This window comes from Octopus sinensis, linkage group LG3 (genome assembly GCF_006345805.1).
Source record: "Octopus sinensis linkage group LG3, ASM634580v1, whole genome shotgun sequence".
Taxonomy (NCBI): domain Eukaryota; kingdom Metazoa; phylum Mollusca; class Cephalopoda; order Octopoda; family Octopodidae; genus Octopus; species Octopus sinensis.
Window position 1 is genome coordinate 138,249,391 of NC_042999.1, and position 22,500 is coordinate 138,271,890.

Consider the following 22,500-nt stretch of genomic DNA (forward strand, 5'->3'; position numbering starts at 1 on the left):
GAAAAGTAGATAAGGATGTGTGAGTATATCAGATCGCGCGAAAGCCAGCGTAAAAAATCTGTATAAAAGTTTGTGCGTGTGTGCAGGAGAGAGATAGAGAGAGGAAAATAGTGAGAGAGAGAGAGAGAGAGAGAGAGAGAGAGAGAGAAGGACAGAGAGAGTGGTGTGAAAACAGCAGCAGCAGCAGCAGTCGATTTGGCTTTCCAGGGGGAACCTAGACTGCTCTGAGTTATATTTATTTCTTTATTCTTTTTTCCTGTTAGCTCTTCTTACACTGCCTTTCGTCAAGTGTTCGACATTTTACGTATACACACCATTTCAACAAATCCACCCGCGCATAAGAGTATCAGAGAGAAAGAAAGAAAGAAAGAAAGAAGCACAGAAACAAAAATCTCACCCATATCCTTCCACACAGCCACCCACACAATTATACACTGCGAGCATGCCTATACTACCAGCTTCCTGTCTAACATTTATTCTAGTTCAAAACGTTTCTCTTCAGGGGCTCATATTTCTTTCTTTTTAGTTTTTTCCTTTCAAGCAAATAAGTTCTCAATCGAAAATTTTAGTTCTCTTTACACTCACTTAATAAGTCATATATATGTATATATAATACATACAATATATACATATATATAATACATACAATAATATATATATATATATATATATATATACACAGATATATATATGTGTGTATATATATAATACATATATATATAATACACACACACACATACATATAATATATATATATATAATACATATATATATTATATATAATATATATAATATATATATATATAATATATATATTTAAAGTAAGTTTATCTTAATATAGTATATATATATTCTTTTCTTTGTTTCAGTCTTTTGACTGCGGCCATGCTGGAACACCGCCTTTAGTCGAACAAATCGACCCTAGGACTTACTCTTTGTAAGCCTAGTACTTATTCCATCGGTTCCTTTTGCCAAACCGCTAAGTTACGGGAACGTAGTCACTAGTATCGGTTGTCAAGCGATGGTGGGATACACACACTCACACACACATTCACGCGCGCGCGTTCACACATCCGCAACTTTCATGCTTACTATGGCGTTCTCCGCCTCGACCGGACACCAGATAGTCGCCTCCGGCTATTGCACAGCCTAAAGTTTTAGGCCCAATAACGCTGGCACAGTACCTCACAGGCCCTCCCCACCCTATTGACATGATCCAAAGAAAAACTAGAACAACATATCCAGAGCCAGTATGGTTACAGGCTCAGAAATGTGGGGGGTACCATGATCTTAAGCGCATGGAGAAGATCCCCAAAATGTCCAATGCCATACTCTGCATATCTGGTCTTATATTTGTGCGACCTTCTCCCAGAGACATGCTTCAACAAAAGCTAAGCGGTGCCTCACTCCCAGTGGTCTTCCAGCACATCGGACACCAGCTCAGTATTTCTGAGAGCCTGTGTTATTGCATGAAAGTCGATAAACCTACACTATGTTCATTTGTCCTTTTGACAGGGCTTGCTTTTATTTCTGCTGGGTTTCTAGCAACCCTCAATCACCAGGCAAGCCTCACAATATATATTCGAAGGGAGCCCCAACATGGTCGTAGTTTCTATTAAGTTCAGCCACGGGTATAGGCTATCAGAAATATACACACACAGACACACACATGCCACATTTAAGTTTACTCTTATATTTTCAATCATGATAGTTCAAATAATTTCCTTGATTTTAGTTTGCAAATTATATTACACAGGACCCCGCCCACTCAACCATATTCATATATTCAGAGTCACACGCACACACTTTACTCGTGTTTATTTACATACAATACACAATAAATATTGTATAAATACATAAAAGAGCAAGCGTTAGTCATAGCAAGAAACAAATAAAACAAGAAGGAAAAAAACCCACTCATACACACATGACATTGCATACAAAATCTCTCTTTTCTTTCTTTCATATACACAGCCACATGAACAAAATATATCTTAAAGTTTTTGTTAAACGTTTTCTTTCTAACAATATTCATCCACACCTTTATACTCCTGGCTCCCATAAATATCTTGTTGAAATAGAAACCAGTTTTCGAATTTACTTCACGCTTTTGTTCTTTTGGGATCTTTTAATAATAACAACAACAACTACAACTACAACTACTACTACTACTACTACTGCTACTGCTGCTGCTGCCACTATTACAATTGCCTTAACCACCAGCTACTGCTGCTCTTTACCGACTACCACCACCTTTTTTTTTTATATATTTTTCATTGCGTCTAAGGAGTCCTTACATACCACCTATCCGTCTTCCCCTAATATACATGCTACAATCCCATCACTCCCTACATTAACACCTGTTCTGAAGAAGTAGTAAGACTGGGCGCTATATAGAAGAAAATGACATCAGTTCTTAAACTACACACAAACACATACATGTGTACGAGTTCTCAAACTTTAGTTAAGGTGATGTGCTTATAAAATAGAGCGAGACGAAACAACTTTGATAATCTTATCCATGTAATTGGTGAACAAAATGTTCTACTAAGAGTGTCCAAAACCTAAAAGCTACCAAATAATAAGACAACTCCTATAAAATCAATCAACTGAAATCTTTGTAAAATATAGATGGCAGTGAATCTGGCTTATAAAATCAAGTAGTGGAAGCAACGGATGTGTTTAGGTATTATTAGATCTCTTAAGTGAAACATATTCTTTCCTCGATTGGCAAAAGAATGAGGTGTGAATATTTAGAATGATCAATAAGGGTATAGGTAGCGACCGATATAAATATCATTTGGCTGATGGGAATTATCTCAGTGAATGTCTTGAATGCATTGCCTTTATAGCATATCAGTAGCCTTCGTCAATTATCTTAAAAACCAGAGCCACTCCTCTACTACATTTCCCAAACATTATTCAGCCACACTTTTGGTTTCATTTGTGTCAAAAGTACACAAAAACCTAAAGGAATCACCGTGATCCTACTCTTCGTCACCAGTACTGATGCTATCATTGTGAGAGAAGTAGGTGAGCCTGTAAGGATTGTATACATTAAAGTATGATGACTTCAGAGGAAGGTGAAGTGAGATAGATGTCATCAATGCAGGAAGTGAGATAGAAAAACAACTATTGTCATATGACGGAGATTCAGGGAATGGTAGAAGAAGCAGATCAGCTTGAGCCTGAGAACTAGAAGTGCGGTTGAAATTAAGGTGTGAAAAGTGGTAGAGAGGTTGGACTAAGAGTGCTGAGAAAGTGGCGGTATTAGTGTTAAAAATATAATATAAAGCTGTGCATTTCAAATCTGCCCAACCTATGCAAACATGGAAAAATGAACGTAAAACAGATTATGATGATAATTGTTATTAGTTAGTTCTTATTTTCTTCTAACCTACATTCAGTCCTATAGTTTACTTATCTCTTTTGACAAGTGATACCAATCAAACTGTCTGGCTTGCTCTTTTAGCGTCTCAAAAACTGTCTGAATAATTAAAGAAGGAAGTTGAAAATGGAAAACAGATGTTTTCTCCATCCTACTCTATCTGTTTTGAACCATTTAATTGTGTGTGTTATGTGTGCGCGCGTACACACACACACACACACATACAGTTAATCCTCCTCAAATTGGTAGTCAACAGCATATTGCTATATTTATACATTTTTTAAAGACTTGATTCTCTATTCTATATACTGTATATTACAGTTACGAAATATCGTTATTTCACGGCACGGGAGACATTGCAGTACGGAAGACGTACACTGATTTTGGAAATACAAGTCTAGGAAAATTTTCTTTTCATATTTTCCAAAGTCCGCCCACACAATCGGTCAGTGCCTGCGGATACACAATAAATGTCTGTTACGAGACAGGCATTTTATACGTAGACACTGGGGGATGCTAAAGAAAAAAATTATAAAAAAAGAAGGGCAGCACAAGAGCAGTGTGGCTGCAGCAAAATATTTTAAATTATTCTTTTTTATTTATTCAGTTATTGTGCGCGTATTTATATCAACAATATTAGTTAAATCAGCTGCTTTATAATATAAAAAATATTTGCAATTGTTAAGCAATAAACCAGCAATTCTTTGTAAGGGACTGACCTTAGTTAACCTCAGCAATTCTTTGTAAGGGATTGACCTTAGTTAACCTCAAGAAAACCACGGAGACGTATGGTCATATCCAAGGTAATTTTTTTGTTTGTTGAAAAAATTACGTTTTCCATACTGCCAAATACAGTATTTATATACATGTAGGCTACATGTTCATATATTAGTGTATGAACATGTAAACTATGCTTTTCTGACGTTATTCTTGAACCTAAGGTCAATAGCGATCAAGGAAAGGCGGCGAGCTAGCAGAAACGTTAGCGGTATTTCGTTTGTTTTTATGTTCTGAGCTCAAATTCCGCCGAGGTCGACTTTGCCTTTCATCCTTTAGGTCGATAAATTAAGTATCAGTTGCATACTGGGGTCGATCTAATAAACTGGCCCCTCCCCCAAAATTTTGGGCCTTGTGTCTAGAGTAGAAAAGAATATCGATCAAGGAGATGCATAATTAAAGGAGTTCGAATGGGCTCATCATCTGTTTTGTAGAATATAGGACTAAAGGACTACACTGTTTGTTTAGTGGACAAACACTCATTATTTAAGGTATCCAGAAAAAAAACAAAACAAAGGAAAAAATGGGTGCGATTTGAGGGAAACTGGTTACGATATCCTGTCGGTCGACTGTTTTAGAGAGTCTTTCTTTGATTCGTAAGTTTCTTTTTATAAACATTTGTAACACCACAATAATTTGCTTTCCTTATAATTTAGAAACGATTATTTCAGAATTCATTTCCTTTTAGTAAAAGATTTAAAGTTAATATTTAAATTTTCAAAGGATTTTTTATTCTTCAAGCGTATAAAGATGACTTACTGCAAAGGGAACATATCTATCAATTTATATGGATTTTGTAGCAGAATGTTTATGAGAAAACTAAAATTAAGATAATGATTTATTTAGGAGAGAACAATTTAGTTAGTTAACAAGGTGGACAGTGTTACACGAATACGTACAGTCGGATAAATATACCAAAGTATGGAGTTGTAGTGTCCACAATACCTAGGAGTGTTATACTAATTCTACTGTACACTATATTTTTATCTGCTTTACACAGACCTTGATCAACAAGCTTATGTGAAGACGTTACCAAATGAGAAATAAAAAGTAATTGATACTAAATAATTTCACTCTCACACGAATTCATTCTCTCTCTTACACACATAACTAACTACATGCCTGTGGCACAGTATGCATCATCAATAATATACAGTGTATTTATAACAAACATCAACTATTTTAAAGCCGGTTATGCAGCAGATAACCCATATTTATGTACGTGTATGCGTACCTGTACCTGGTATTAATTGTCAAAAGACCTAAGTAAAATATAGAACTGGTTAGAGGTTTTAAACAACAAATAATTAGTCATCATCATCATGATTCTTCATTTGACAATAGAATCATAGTTTATATGTGGACGTTTAAATAGATTAATAGAGGCGAGAAGGATTGACAACACATCTGCATCCCATCTTTTAACTTCCTTTCTTCATTAAGACGTTATGGAGATGCTTCCTCGCCGTTGTCAGCACAAGCTAGGAACTTTATCTGATAACACACACACACACACACACACACCACACACACACACACACACACACACACACACACACACATACACACACGTACAATTTAGTATCTAATTATCATCGCGGGCGCGTGTAAATTATTTAGAAGTTGGGTTTTTGTGAAGCGTTCCAAACTTTACATAAAATTGAGTTGGAACTTTTGGTAAAATATTTATTTTATATATGAACAGAAGACGACATGATAGGGTAGATACTGGAGAGACTGCTGAGAAATTGTCTGTTCATATCCTCTTCGAAGTATCTCACTGTACCAATCTTTGGTCAGTAAACCTAACTATTCTTTCGAATGGCTCTGTCCACCCGGTCGTAAATAGGTTCCATCAAGAAGAAATAAGTTAGCTGTAGAGTTGAAAATTTCGCATAGAGAGAAGGGGACGGAGGAACAGTGACAGAGAATGTGTGGAGGAGTGTTACAGAGGAAGAGAAGCAAATGAGGGGGAGAAATGAGGAACAGGAGAGAGTGAGAGTGAAGATTATAGTAGAGTGATTCATCATTATCAACAACCATCATCACTGTGATCCTGTAATAGCGATTAATATTTGTTTGTGCTGTGCTGTCACATTTATGACATTCAGAAGAGGAAAGGTGGGAGGGGGAGGGGGAGGAACGCCACCGCTGGTCTTAGATAACAAATTGCTATCACCAGCACTACCAGCCAATGCTTGTTGATAAGGAACAATAATAACAGGTGTGTCTATTTAAACAGACCTTGAGCCGCTGTTTCCGCTGCCAGCTCCTAATTAATGGGCTGCTGTCTTCGTTTCCCAACAATAACACACATAACTGGGGAAACTGGACCGATATTCACTTAAATCCAGGCCACACTGAATTCGAGAACAAGTTTGATTTTCTTTTTTTTTTTTTTTAGCTTCCCTCTTCTCTGATGTATGTGCATACACGACTATATACACATGTCCATTAGCATTTCAGCTTGTGTGTGTGTATATACCGAAAGAATGTGGTGTAGTTATTTAATAAATGTACTCTGTATGTTCACTGGTTAGTGTGCACACACATAGAAACTTGAATATTTTCCTCACTAGTCATTCAAACGTCCGATTTCTCAATTAGTAGCTTGACCAAGTGAATTGAATTTGAGTTCACTACTAGTACTCATATCAAGCCAAGTGAAATCTAAACCTAGAACTTGGAGGAATGTGGGTGCTAGTAATACTTGATGCAAGAAAGTAAGGAAATCGTGATTTATGTTTTTGGCTTACTACATCAAGTATGTTAGTGTCCACTTTACTATTAGAGTTTTATGCAATAGGCGTTCCTGAGTAGTTTTCATCTTTTAAATATAAAAGGTAACACGTATAGCATATTTAATTGTTTCAGTAAACTTTGCTCTTGTTTATATTTGAATAGATTGTATACAATTTAGTCTGAATTCATTAATAACTGTATAGATACATCGGAGTTGTAAATAGGTGTGTGTTGTGCCACAGTGTTGTGTACAATAGTGGTATACTTTACATATTTGTACAGAATGTTGTTGAACATAAAATTTGAATATTATTTATTAAACTGAAAATAATTATCACTGACAGAAAACAAGATACAGCGAAGAAAATGTGAAATGTTAATAGGTAGCTCAGAAAATGTATAATACACAGGGAATATACTGTGTGTCAGTAATATATAAGTGTGTGCGTATGAAGCAGGGATATAATATAGGTGTTGAAATGAGGTGTGTTGAATACTATGACAAAATGATTAGAAGAAACAGTTCATAACCTAAATGCCAGATGTTTAAATGATAAATATATTATTTTGTAAATGGTGCAGAATAAAGAGAAAGGACTTTGACAAAATGTGCAGTAGATAAGGGTACTGAGACATGTGCCAAATATACTTCCTTAGTGTAAGCATGCTTAATGTAGAAAGGTGTGTGGGGGTGTGTGTAGTTATTGTTATGGCTGTTCTGCTCAGAGTAAATCTTGATCGAACAGACGTATGATCAAGACTATTCCAGCAGTAACCATCCTGTTCTTTTTATGCTTTTTTGGTATCTATGACTACTTTTTATGTAATGTTTCTCCTAAAGACACTAGAGTTTTATTTGAAAAAGATTTTGTTGCTATTTCAAGCAGGTCGTGTGTGTGTGTGTGATGCAATGTGAACTGTAACAGAAATGTAGCTTACCGATAAATTCAATGGCTTTCGGGAAAAATATAGACAAATTTTGAGACCAGTGATCATTGATGGGAATCTGCATATATTTAAAAGAATCGTCTTTTTCGAACATATTTGGCATGTTGGCAGTTACATTAAGAATATACTTGATGCCGTTTTGTTTCAAAAGTGAAAGCTCTTGTGAGTTCTTAGCATTGCCCAGAAAAAGATTCGGTAAGACTTGAACTGGTAATGGCGATGTATCCGACGGACTTGTATCCGATTCTTCATCTTGAAGATTATATGACGATTCGCTTGACAGAGATAGATTTCTGAGGCCAATAATGGTAGACTCGGTTTCCGAATCTAAGAAAGCACTGAGTTCAGGATATCTTTGTTCAAACGTCGAAAAACCACCTGGAAGAGAGAAAGAAGAAAAGTCCCAAAATTATAGATTCCATGGAAAAATATAGGTGCTGTGAAGGTCGTTTTAAATTAAATTTCAAGTTAATGAGAACACGTGATCTGAAACTGAACTTCCACAATTTCAAGTTCTCTTAGATTTCCCACTTGACTTAGTTTCAGCCCAAAACAATCGTCACAGTAAGATTTAATATAGACTATATACACAAATTAGATTATGCTGTACACAGTAAGCTCTGAAGTGTAATATAGAATGAATCTATGCTGCTTTTAGTGAAAATTAATACTATATTCAGTGTGCAATAGACGCTGTATAAGAGCGTATGCACCTGGGCGAGAGAACACGCTTAACAAAGTAGAATCAGAATAAGCTAACCAGACATTGATTTTGAACCGGTCCCAAAGAGACTTCATGATGATGTATGTTTATATAAAACCAAAAAGAATAAACTTTTCGTTAGCATTTACTAACCATTAAGCACACCAACGAGTAAGCAAGCATTCATTAACCACTTAGCTTATTTCTGAACAATTTTCTTTGTAGAAATTACAGCATATTACAGGTTAGCGTTATAAATCGAAAATTTTACAAAACCCCTTAAGCAATGGTTTGCACAATATATTCTCACAAGCTGAGAACACCATAGCAACGTTGGTGTTCAGCAGCAGGAAAAAGAAGCAAAATTTATTTACATTTACTGAATACTGGAATTTTCCAGGAAAATTAAATAGAAGTGGAGAGAAAAAGATAGAAAGAAAGAAGAATCCAATAGCCCAAGTGTGAAAGATATGTTCTGTTTATTAGAATGATGAGAGGATATCGAAAACAGGAAATATAACGAAAATGAATGGCGTTTAACAAAAAGGGTTGTAATAAAGAGAAAGAGGACATAGATCTCTATATCACACCCTCATCCATATATATACAGTTAGAGAGAGAGAGAGAGAGAGAGAGAGAGAGAGAGAGAGCGCAAGGAATAAAAAAAATGTTACTCGTGAGGAGTGACAATTCAGTGACATAAAAATGCCAAATATGGACAAAGGCCATCAAATGAAACGTTTTTAATTATTTCACAATTATTTGAAAGTCTTCTTGAATAAAAGAAAAAGAAAAGCACAAGGGTAACGTACTAACAGCAATAAATAGAAATACTAAAATGATCGCCAGTTTTATAAAAGCAAATATAAACGAAAACAAGAAAAAGTAACAAAAACGAATGAATAAAGACTGCCATTTTGATTTCCATTATTATTTCCTTAGAATAAGGATACCTTCTGCACCAAACCTACCCCATTCTCATTGCCCTTTGGAAACAGTTTGCAGCTGCCACCTTTCAGGAATCTTGACAGTCATCAAATCAACGAAACCCTATGAAAAGCTACGTTGGCATACATAACAAAACAAATACGCTTTTATATTTGGATCAGAACAAATATTTATAATTGTTATGCTTTTAAATCTATCCGGAACTTTAATTTTCTGATGTTGTATGCAAAATGTCATTTCAATACGCCACAATTTTGCAATATAAAATAGAATGTAAATATATATAATCGGGTTTCTTTCCTATGTTTTCATATTTATTCTTTCCGTATTTAACTCCTTCCTCTCCATATATATATAATACATACATACATACATACATATACATACATACATACATACATACATATACATACATACATACATATATATATATATAATATATATATATAATATATATATATATAATACATACATACATATATTATTTTTATTACATTCCTTACCTTATGTATGTATATATATGTATATATATATATATATATTATATATATATATATATATATGTATATACATATATTATATATATACTATATATATATATACATATATATATATATATATATATGTATATACATATATATATATATACTATATATATATATATATATATATATATATATATATATACATGCATACACATATACATACATCATAAGTTATATATATATGTATATATATATATATATATATATATATATATATTATATATAATATATATATATATATATATATATATATATATATATATACATGCATACACATATACATACATCATAAGTAAGGAATATAAAATATATACAATACATATCAAATGCAAACATCTGATATAGAACTCAATACGTTGAATAAAGTAGATAGACATAACAAAAGATGACAGTCTACTCGACTTTCGCTGGCTTCAAAGTAAGGAGACCTGTTCGTGATCATCCAGCAGGTTCTTATATTACTGTCGTCCATAAAGAAGGCCAAAATAAACATCGGTTGCATTGGAACTCGAAACGTAAAAACTGTAAGGCACGCTATTTCATCCTTTTGATTCTGCCATTCAGCGCCACTCGTAATAATTCGAAGGTAATTTACACAGGTTGTCATCTAGAGTAAATGACGACCTAGGTGATTCACATTGGGACAATATCACCAACACCAATAACAGCAAATGTGTACATGCAGAAAGTATGTGTACATACAGAAGGTAAATGTCAATATTGAGCTGAACGCGAAGCAGACACATTTCCAAGCAAGGATGACATTATTCATCGCTATTTTCAAGCAGCCTGCTCGGAGACACTTTGTTCAAGATCGCTTATTGTGGCATAGTGCTGTGTACACTGTGGCATAGTGCTGTGTACACTCAATATCAGAAATTATTAGAGAACCTAAAGACAGAAAAGATGCCGGAAACCTAGAGCCCCATCGAATCCTGACTCTGCTATGACGTGCCTCAAGCCACTCCCTTAAAGAGAATGAACTACGGACGGTAGATCGATATATCTATTGTACTTAGTAACAACTTGCATGTACCCCACCACCTAACCAATGGAAATTACATATAGGCATAGACCGCTGAAGTTCAACCGTCAGAGTTGTTAACATTCCATGAGCTCAACTGGAATAAAGTCATCTCTTAAAACACGCTTTTGATCTTTTGTTGCAACCCAGCGTTGTTGCTAATGGTCACACGAAATTTCTTATTCCATCTTACCACTATGTCTGAGAATGTTTACTTAAGCAACATCGCACTACACCTGTGTTTCAAGACAAGCATTGCAAGAGAATCACAAGTTAATAATCTTTTGACCTACACGCACTGTTTGGGATTGTGTTAATAATTCTATACTTCTAAAACGACACAATTTTGTTGGAGAGGAGAATTATAATTCAATTGAATCAAACTTTTTGCATTACTGGTATTATTTCATTGATCCTGAAGAGGAAGAAAAACAGAGTAATCCCTGGAGAGATTTGGATTTAAAACTTGAGGGGATGTGTCTAAGTACCAAAATACATTTTTACCATATCCTTTGATTAGAAGTTTTATCAGGCTTTTTTTTATCGATTCAGAGTAACATTTTAGCCAGTGTTTGTTGTTTGCATGCTTTGAGTCTTCCGAGTCAGCACAAATATGCTATATTTTCAACAAAGAGGCACCAAGATATTTTAGACAAACATGCTTCACCTAATAATACAAGTAAAGCAATTCAAGTGAAATGAACTCAGCTGAAAACTGAAAATCTTTCGCGGTTTCGTTTAGTTTCTTCGAAGCTTAATTTTTTGATAGATGGCGTGCACCATTGACTGTTTTGCGAAGGAGTATCATCATGTGCTCGTACCTTAAGTTGAACAGATTTATAATTGTCTCACGCTCTGAACATATTTTACAGTAATTTTTTTTTTAATGACTTACACATAGAAACAAAATATCTAAACTGTGCTATCTGATCTAAAGTTTACCTTGGCCTACCTTTGATTTCATAATCAAAGTTATGTCATATCTTCTTGGCGACTTATTTTATCACTCGTGTTTTCTATTCACTTCTTTTCATCATCACCATCATCATCAACAACACAGATTATTAGCTATATATATACATATATATTATACATATATATATGTACATAAATATATACATATATATATATATTATATATATATATATATTATATACATATATACATATATATATAATACATATATATATATATATATATATACATATATACACATATATATACATAATACACGAGTATATATATATATATATATATATATACACACACACACACATATATATATATACCCATGTATATATATATATATATATATATATATATATATATATTATATATATATATATATATATATTACTATTTAATTAATCTAGAAATATTAATATGTGTTACTATTGTGCTTACAATAGATATTTCTCCCTTTCTCTCCTTTCTTAGTTACCGTACATATATGCATGTGCCTATACGAATGCAAGTGTTGTGGGTCTACTAGAATGTGTATTGGGATAGGCACAGTCAAAATAGCCTCTTCTCTTTACCCCGTCACATTCTCCTCTAATGCAGTCTTACCCTCTCACTTACTTCATCGTCTATGCTGCTAGAATAACCAGATAACACAAGATGATTTATGTGAGAACTTGAAATTTTATGTCGTATCTTTGCTGATAATACTGAGGAAATTTGGTCGACTGTATTGTGTAATAAGACCAACCGGCTTACATAGTAACGGCAATCGGCTTACTGAAACATGCGTACAATATATAAAGCATAAAATACCAGTTGTGATTTCTGTATTTATTTTGTAGATGTTGCCCAGGCGCATAATTTATTCACAGAGGTTATCTCTCAATTATTCCCTGACTAGGTAGAAACCAAACGTGAATCGTAGAAAAAATAAACAGTAAAAACAAACAACAATATAAACTCTGCTCTGAAATTACCTTGAACTTCATTTAATAGCTGATGAATGAAGAATGGTCTCTATGTTTGTGTCTTGACTTGTACCTCTTATCTATTGTTGGTACTTTAATTTTTCTTTTTAATACACACATCTCTCTCTATATACAAATATTAGGTACCTATTATTCTTGATAAACATATGAATGGGATAAACTCTCTCTGCTTTATATATATTTCTGAGATCTTATATAATTGGAATTCAAGAGATTGATGGGGGAGGCACTCGGTGCAATAGGAGTGACGCAATACAAGCTAACAGCATTTCAGTTGGTCGTTAGAGAGTCTCTCGTGTCTGTCATTTGCTTGCAGCTCCTGTCTCACTCATTAGACATACACACACACGCACACGAGTGTATGTGCCTGCATAGGAAAAATGAAAGCGATATACTGACTCCATACATTGCTGAGGGGATGCCTTGGCTAACAAACGTTGAATTCCCACTGTAATTACGATCATAAAGATGGGAAAGCAGATAGATAGATAGATAGATAGATAGATAGATAGATAGATAGATATAGATAGATAGATAGATAGATAGATAGATAGATAGATATATAGATAGATAGATAGAGAAAGAGAGAGAGAGGTTAAATTAGTTGACCAGAGTGATTATAATTGAAAGCTGAGCAAATGATGACAGTCAAACTGGGGTCGTGAAATAAGTTTTCATCCGGTGATTAGGATTCCAGAGTTAGATTTAAATGCCATTCTCTCATTGGGCATGTGTGTGATGTCTTGTTGTGTGTACATGTATGTTGGTATATATATATATATATATATATATATATATATATATATATACACGCATACACACACACACACACATGGGGTGTGCTTGAACTGCATCTAACATCAATGATATGAATTTTTTTCCTTAAATTTTAATAATAATAATAATAATAAAGAAAAAAATGACGAACGAAATGTCAAACGGTGAAAATAGCAGGATAAAGAAGTGAAGCTAACACACCAAACTTCAGAATTCCTCTTTTCCACTTACAAACACACTAGTGAGTCAATTTTGAAAACTTTTTACACATCCGAGTTTATAGATTATGTACAAAAATTCATAAATTTATGCAGATACGTACACAAGCATACACACACACACACACACACACACACACACGTGCGCGCGCGCGCGCGTATGTAAATGTGCTCATTTACACACGCATGACACATGCATACATACACAGATGTAATATACGTATGTTTACAAACATACCGACACTGAGATTTATATATATATATATATCTCCATCTATATCCACACACAGACACATAAATGTGAGTCTGGCATGAACAACTTAGACATACACTAAACGTGTAACCCAAAAGAAGAGAATTGAGAACTTGCCCAGTGACACGATGAAGATTATATCTTATTACTTGACACTGACAGGTCTTAAGGGTTTAATACGACCCCAGTTATGCACACATTTTCTTCTTCAGACCTACACCCTTTCTATACCTTTTTTATCTTTAATTTCTGTCTTTCACATTAAATAAATCTCAGTGGTCAGATCTGACAAGTTGCTTGCAATTGGTTGCTTTGAGAGCCTAGCTGTTTGGAAAGTAATAAAACTGGACTGATTAACTGTCTTTAAATCAATCATGAGCAACAGGACAACCTGCTGCCCGTTATAGGTTCTAAATGGAACGCCTAACATAAAAATTACTTTGATATAGATTTAAAGTAGCACGGCCCGCCTGATGGTAAACCATGTCTCATGTGGTCCGCTTCTCGGAAAAGGCTGCCCATACCTGCTTTAAATTATCATAAAGCAGGGGAGATGACAAAATATTTATATCCACGACTACCAGACGATGTAGGGTCATTTCCCATTGTTGGTTCTTAACTCGCTTCCGTTCAAAAGCATCTAGCTGTTATAAAATGTGTTGTGTTATCTTAAGCACAGCTCACTGTTGAAACTGTTCCTAATAAATACTGCTTAATTAACAAGACTTTCGTTATTTTCGACTATCAAGTTCAAATTTCTTCAATTAGGTTTTTGAACGATTATTCTTGTAGAACTCAGCACGATTTCAATTTGGAATCTATGAATGAAATCTGGATAAACATTGAGAGGTTTTTAACTTATGAAAGAAAGGAAAGAGGGCGAGAAATGTGTGTAAATACATGCTTATCTTTTATGCTTCCTTTTCGGAATTAAATACATGCTTATCTTTTATACTTCCTTTTCTGAATTAAAACTTGAGTTTGAAAATGTAGAGTCCTTCTACACTAACACTCCTATCACAATCAAATCAATTTGATTAATATTATATGAAATGATGTACACACCGAGAAACACGTGTTATTCTTAATTTAATAGAAAGTGTGTGATCCTGATGGCGTAATCAGTAAACCGCTTTTCTTGAATCCAGCTCACTTCACCATTTCTAATAGCAGTCTTGCTCTCAAGAAGTATTAATGTTATACAATTTCTTACACAAATCTTTATGAATGCTAGGTATTCTGTAGTTGTTGTTTTCGATGATGATGATGATGATGATGATGATGATGATGTCATTATCATCATCATCATCATCATCATCAGCAGCAGCAGCAATGGTAGTATATTTTAGAACTTTATTCAATTTATTGTTCATCAAGTGCCAAAGGTGACATTAAAAATATCGTTGATAAAGCGGGAATTTGATCCATTGATAGTCAAGATTAAAAGGCTTAAACTGTGGTAAAGAAAAGGTTAATGCGTTCTCGAGTTTCATTGATCTTACTGAACGAAAATTTAAAACACCGGTTCACAACTTCTCTTTTTAGTTGGGCGCACACACCTCTGCAGAAAAGGCTGGTGTCTCGTCTTGAAGTGAGTGAAAGCAATGTAATATGAAATATGCAACCATAACAAAGCGCTTGCAGATTTGCCTATGTGACATGTAAAACTAGCACCTCAGAATTCAGTTGTTGTTGTTTTTTTTCCTTTCTGAGTATTGAGTAAAAAGTACGATCTAAACAAACGATTTGTGAGTAACCCCAAGATAAATTACGACATTTAAATTTTGACGTTAGCATCCACAACTTTTGACGTATTTCCTGAAATTTCAACACTCGCGTACAAGCGTGGCTCGTGAAACACTGTTTAGCAGTAAATGAACGACTGTCCTAATTCTCTAGCTATCTCAACTTACCGCTTCAGGCTCCAGTATGCCTAGCCTCTTTGGAGGGTCAATGATTGAAGTTTCCGTCTCCCTTTCTCTCTCTCTTATTCTCCCGTACTCATTACAATGTTACATGTAAAGACTGAAAGGCTAGTTATTGATATTATAAAATGTTATAAAAACGAAAATACCGCAACATTACTAGAGAAAAAAGTGCAAGAGAGGGAGTGGGGTAGAGAGAGACGGATAGAGAAAATGGAGGAAGATAAAATAAACAATTTGATACATTACTTTAGACAAACAGTTAGTGGGGTAGGGGTTTACTTAAGAAATTCATTCACAATATTATCTGAGATTAAGTACTTTTTAAAAACATCCTAGTTTAATACTCGTACGAGATCAGTGGAGGAAAAAGTAACATCTCTATGATTCGTCTTTGATTTCTGTAAAAAGTGTCTCTCTTTTCCGAAACAATTAATGATCTTTGGAAAAAGTAGGAGAGTCTCGGTGTTATAAATATTTATAAATATTTGGAGCTTTTCGCCCAACCATAACAAAGTCTTGTTCATACAACACTATCAACAATACAAACAGCTCAAAAACCATACTTTGTAATCTTAAAAAAGAAAGCACACGTTCTTAGATATTTTTTGCCTGAAATTTTTTACAAAAAAAAAAAAAAATGGTGGACTTTGATTATGGTTCTCTGCCGGATCAGAACTTCGTGGGGATAAGCAAAAACAAGGTGAATTATGCATATCTGTCTCGTCCTCCCGTTTTTTTCTTTTTAAGATATATATGTTTGTTCTTATGTTCAGTTATAATAAAAATCTACTGGATTACAATCCGACGATGGCTTAGCTGGTAGAAACTTACAAGTCACTGTCAACAACATGTATGTATGTATGTATGTATGTATGTATGTGTGTGAATGTATGTATGTATGTGTGTGAATGTATGTATGTATGTATGTATGTATGTGAATGTATGTATGTATGTATGTATGTATGTATGTATGTATGTATGTATGTATGCAGTAAAAGTGTATGTTTACTGTCCTACTTTTCAATTGCTATGTTGACAAATAATATAAACAATAACATACAAAGAAAAGAAAAGGACTGTGATACACAATGGCCAAAAATAAGCAGAAATCCGACATAAAAGAAATAGTTGCATATGAAGTGCCTCTGATGCAGTGGACATGTGCAGCTAGCGTATATAATCATACACACATGCATACATAGATATGTATGTACATACATGCCCCCAAAGACAAGCAGAAATGAATAAAAATATCCACAAACAGCAAACATACACACATATATATAATTTGTCTCACTAAGATATTTTACAAGATGTGGCTTGTAGAATTATTTCTTTATATAAATAGAAATTAAATCTGTTCACTTTATGCAATGATCAGCATAGAGGCAAATGTGTTATATATAGAAAGAAAAAAAATTAAACTGTCGCGAGTCGAAAGCCAATTTTGCCTAACGTTGGCAGCAATTACATACCACATTGCTAAATGTCACCGGGAAAGGAATATAGGTCATAACTTTCCCTTACCCTGCTTCCTTATATATCTGGTATATTGGGTCTAATTACAAGATAGATCAACGATAGCAATAGCAATGAGGAAAGTATATAATACATAATGATATAAAGTAGCTCTAATTTAATTATCTCCACGTTTCTCTCTTAATTACACGAAACCAAATACAGTAACTCAGTTTCGAATCCTGGATGCTACTATTTCACTTCACTGGACCTAAGTTATTAATAATGATTTTGGGAAAGCAATAGTTTTTAAACCTTCCTCATTTTCTCTCAAATCTAAGGGCTCCAGGCATTTCTGATAACATCTAGTGTAGTATTTTTGAAATGGTTGGTTGGTTGTTAGCCCTCACTAAAAAGGTTCTCTGAGGATTGAAAATTGTGTAGACAGAATACCATGAGTAATGACGCTGAGATTTAAAACATCATAATGAATAAAGAGGAAGCGGTGAGATTTTGGAATAACTGTCCCTTGGGAATGAAAAAGGACAGAAATGAAGGTGAGAGTAAAATGTCAAAAATTAAAATTTTTAGATATTTTTTTCTTTTCAGAATCTTAATTTTTGTCGTATGAAACTCAATAATAATGAGAAATATATGAAGGGGAAAAATACCACTATTTTCCTCTCCAAGTAGCAGCTACTCCAAAACTCTGCTGAGGAATTATATCGGTGTAAATTCTATTTGATCCTCTCAATAAAAAGTAGAGGTGGGAGCAAAAGGTTTCATCAGTAACATGTTTGGAGCAGTCAGCTTGAGAACAGTTGACTTAGTGTACTTATTAATGACTGTTTCCCTATCGAAGACTATTTCGTGAGATGCGTTGCCCTATTTCAGACCGTATGGTTAAATTTGTAGGTATGCGTGTCATCTATTGATATCCATTAATTTTATAGAGGATATATCATTTAACTGTGCTTTGAGACCTCATAAGCAAAAAAAGTATTTTTTTCTCTTTTATGGTTGAGAGGTGGATATTGTAAATGAAAGCTTATCGACTGTTTCAAACTACTGAAACAATATTCATGCGTATGGTTAAGAAAAGATGTGAAGTTTGTTCATTTAGTAGAAGTAATCTAAGTTTTGAGCAGAGGAACGTCCATTTTCCACGGAAAGACAATACATTTTTTCTCTCTACAGACAAAATCTTAACTCCTTCCTAAATATGTTGATGTTCTTGACTAAATAATTAAATAGAATCAGCAATTCTTTTTAATTACTTACATATACGTACTTTCAAGCAAATTACAATGTAATGCAAACACACACACACACACACACACATAGAGTACAATGTATATATACTTGTACTGAAAAGTATAATATCAATACACGTGCCTTTTGTAGTGTCTGTGTGTGTGTGTGTGATCTAATTTCAAATGTCAAACTATTTTTCTTGAGCCTACACACGACGAGCTCAAGCAAATTTCTATACTTAAAAATCAGTTTAACTAGCCAGTCAAGAAACAAACTGTATGCATATCCTCTCTCTCACACCCATACTGCTTATATACACATGTAAATACATGTGTGCATACACACAAAGAGACGTCCTTAATATAGATATTTACACACAAAAACACAAACATTTAGAATAAATATAACTTCTAGGGTGGAGAGCACCACAGTATAATGCTCCTCATTAACTTACTCGGTAACTTATTGTCCTACATTCAAATGGAGTGAATAAAATAAGGAATATCAGCAATATATGCCGAGACGCATTCTATCGTATTGCCCCTGCCCACTCCTTGAGGAAGTTGTCATCGAGAACCCATCAACAGAAATAATATAACTATGGCTCAGTATAATCATCAGATGAGCCGAGTTTCATTCCAAGCCATAACGATTTTCTTATTCTTAGTATCACCAATATTTTCGAAAAATGATTATCATACAATTTGATTTCAGACCAAATATTGCCTGATTTTCAATACTACTGTATATTAGAAATGTCCTCGAAGAAGCGAAAACAGTGGGTAAGGTTTCAAGTCCAATATACGACGAATTCATTCTTCTGGTTTCGATGACATAAATACTGGTAAAAAATATATTAAGGATGATTATGATAATTAGAAACCCTCTCACCTTGATAATTTCTTTTCTACTCGACGAAAGAATAGATATTATTTATATTAAATGGCAACTAGATGTTACTTAGCGAGAAGTTAATCTTGATCCAAGTGATCGATGGTTGAATACATTTTCATCTTGGTCATCTATGCAATCCTTTATTTATTGTATTTATCAAAATGCTAGAGTTCCCGTTTCAAACTATGTCAACATTTGACAAATCCTTCATGTGTAAGAAAGGTATTATTTTGAGTATATTCAGGTGACTTGCTTCTCTCCCGTGGCATTAGAATAGTGAGAATAAATAGAGTTAGAAACCTTTTAATCTCTTCAACTCATAAAAAAAAAAAAAAAGAGAATACATATCTAAGTTTTGTATTGATTCGTTCAAAACCGGTAGAAAACAATCAAGATTAGTTTGGAGTTGGGTAAGACAACACCACCACCACCACCACCATACTACTACTACTACTACTACTACTACTACTACTACTACTACTACTACTAATAACGACGACGACGACGTTGATGATGATGATGATGATAGATAGATATTATTATTATTATTATTATTATTATTATTATTATAAATAAGGCCACTGCCAAGTGTCAGAAATTACAAGGGTTAATAATGAAGAATTATAAGTATCTAGAGTTCGGAAAGCCATCGAACCTTAACTAGCTAAATATATATAAACTGTGTAACATTAATTTAACATCAGAGAATTGAAAATTGCTTGTAATGCTTGTTATGGAAATATTAAAATGAAAATATGAAGCGATGCTAGTCCCTTAAGTTGATTTTAATCCAGGGAGATAAGTATGGCACGGATCCAAATATTTGTGAAATATACTTTTCATGAATGATCCATTAAGTTCGTAAACCGAATAGAAAAACTATAGAAATTGTCGTTATTCTCATTGGAGGAGAAGACGATTTCCTCATCAATTGGGATGTGCATGGAATGTGCACCCTGTAATTCTTTGAGTATGTACGGTATGAGAAATTTCAGGACTATATAATATATATATATATATATATATATATATATATATATATATATATATATATATAGATATATATATATATATATTTATATATATGTATATGTATGTATATATGCATATGTCATGAGTGACCATGGGTTTGTACCTAGAGAGTTACCCTCTGAGGCACAAGTCTGGGCAAGGTTTTTTTATGGAAGACCAGTAGTCGCCCATGCATACCGGCCTCCCCTCTCCACGCCACCAGTGTTATCCAAGGGAAAGACAAAGGTCGATACAGCTTGGCACCTGTGACGTCGCAACTCATTTCTACAGCTGAGTGAACTGGAGCAACGTGAAATAAAGTGTCTTGCTCAAGAACACAACACACAGCCCGGTCCGGGATTCGAGCTCACAACCTCACGATCGTAAGCTCGACGCTCTAACCACTGAGCCATGCGGGTCAAGATATATGTATATATATATATGTATATATATGTGTGTATATATATATATGTATATATATACATGTGTATATATGTGTGTATATATATATATATATGTGTGTGTGTATATATGTATATATATATATATATATATATTTATATATATATATATGTGTGTGTGTATATATGTATATGTATGTAGATATATATATATATATATATATCTATATATATATATATGTATATATATATATATGTATATATATATATATATATAATATATATATATATATATAATATATATATATATATATATATATATATATATATGAGAATGACAAACGAGAGAGGGAGAGAAATCGTTAAACTACTCAAAAGTAATATGTTATTTCAAAAATAGATTAATAGTGACACATAAATCAGCATAGTGATAGACGGTAAAGGAAGATATGAGGTTAAATATGTGATGTGTACCCCCCGCAAATTAAAACAAAACAAAACAATAAAAACAATGTCTTTCTAAATAGATATACAAGAAGAAAGTAGTAAATGTAAAAATAGAAACAATTTAGCAACAATGAACAGTAGTCGTAGTAAACATAAAAACATGAACGTACCAAGCAAGTAGCAAGCAGAACACCCTTCTTGGCGCAATTTTTCTAATAATAAATTCAAAAAACTGGATGGATTTGCGTTTAGATCTGTAGAGCAGTCATCATAAAGTACAATTTTGTGTGTTTTCCAATGTCGTTTAAATCTGTGGTTTGCATCATTGTTATGTATAATACCAAGGATGTTAAGATTTCCCGTTTTCAGTCGTTTCTGGAGTAATGCTGGCATGGTGATGTTAATAGCTCCGATAATATGCCGGCGTGCGAACTCGCATTGGCTTCGACAATCGAGTAATGGCAGTTCGTGCCCAGCTCTTAGTTGAGCTCTCAAGCATTCTGGAGTGAAATAATCATCCATTGTAATGTGAGCACTCTCTAGACAAGGCATCTGAAAAGTGTCGTGGTGGTTTGAAGCAAAATGTGAAACGGATGAAGGTAAGGGAAAATATGAAATCCCTAGGAAATATTTTCTCCAAAGGTGAAGCGAAGAAAACGGATGGTTGAAAATCACTCGTAAATAACAAACAAACCAAACAAACAAACTTAAATAAAAATAAACAAACTCGTTCACAATTAATTTTCTCGTGTTCACTCACTCTTATAACACTGTCATACACACGCTCGTTCAACTCCGTTTAATTCCGTTGCTTCTTTGATTCTTATAAATA

The 22,500-nt window shown here is 33.8% G+C and overlaps 1 protein-coding gene across 1 annotated transcript in view; it reads right to left on the bottom strand.

Moving 5' to 3' along the window:
- LOC115209193 (dual specificity protein phosphatase 7-like) overlaps positions 1-22,500 on the bottom strand; it is a 26,835-nt gene that overhangs the window by 3,552 nt on the left and 783 nt on the right. The window contains exons 1-2 of the mRNA XM_029777442.2: positions 21,839-22,500; positions 7,847-8,233 (exon numbers count right to left, since the gene is read on the bottom strand). The exon at positions 21,839-22,500 is cut by the window's right edge and continues 783 nt beyond it. Coding sequence (XP_029633302.1) covers positions 7,847-8,233; positions 21,839-22,220 — 769 coding nt within the window. The 5' untranslated portion in view covers positions 22,221-22,500. The remainder of the gene's footprint in view (positions 1-7,846; positions 8,234-21,838) is intronic.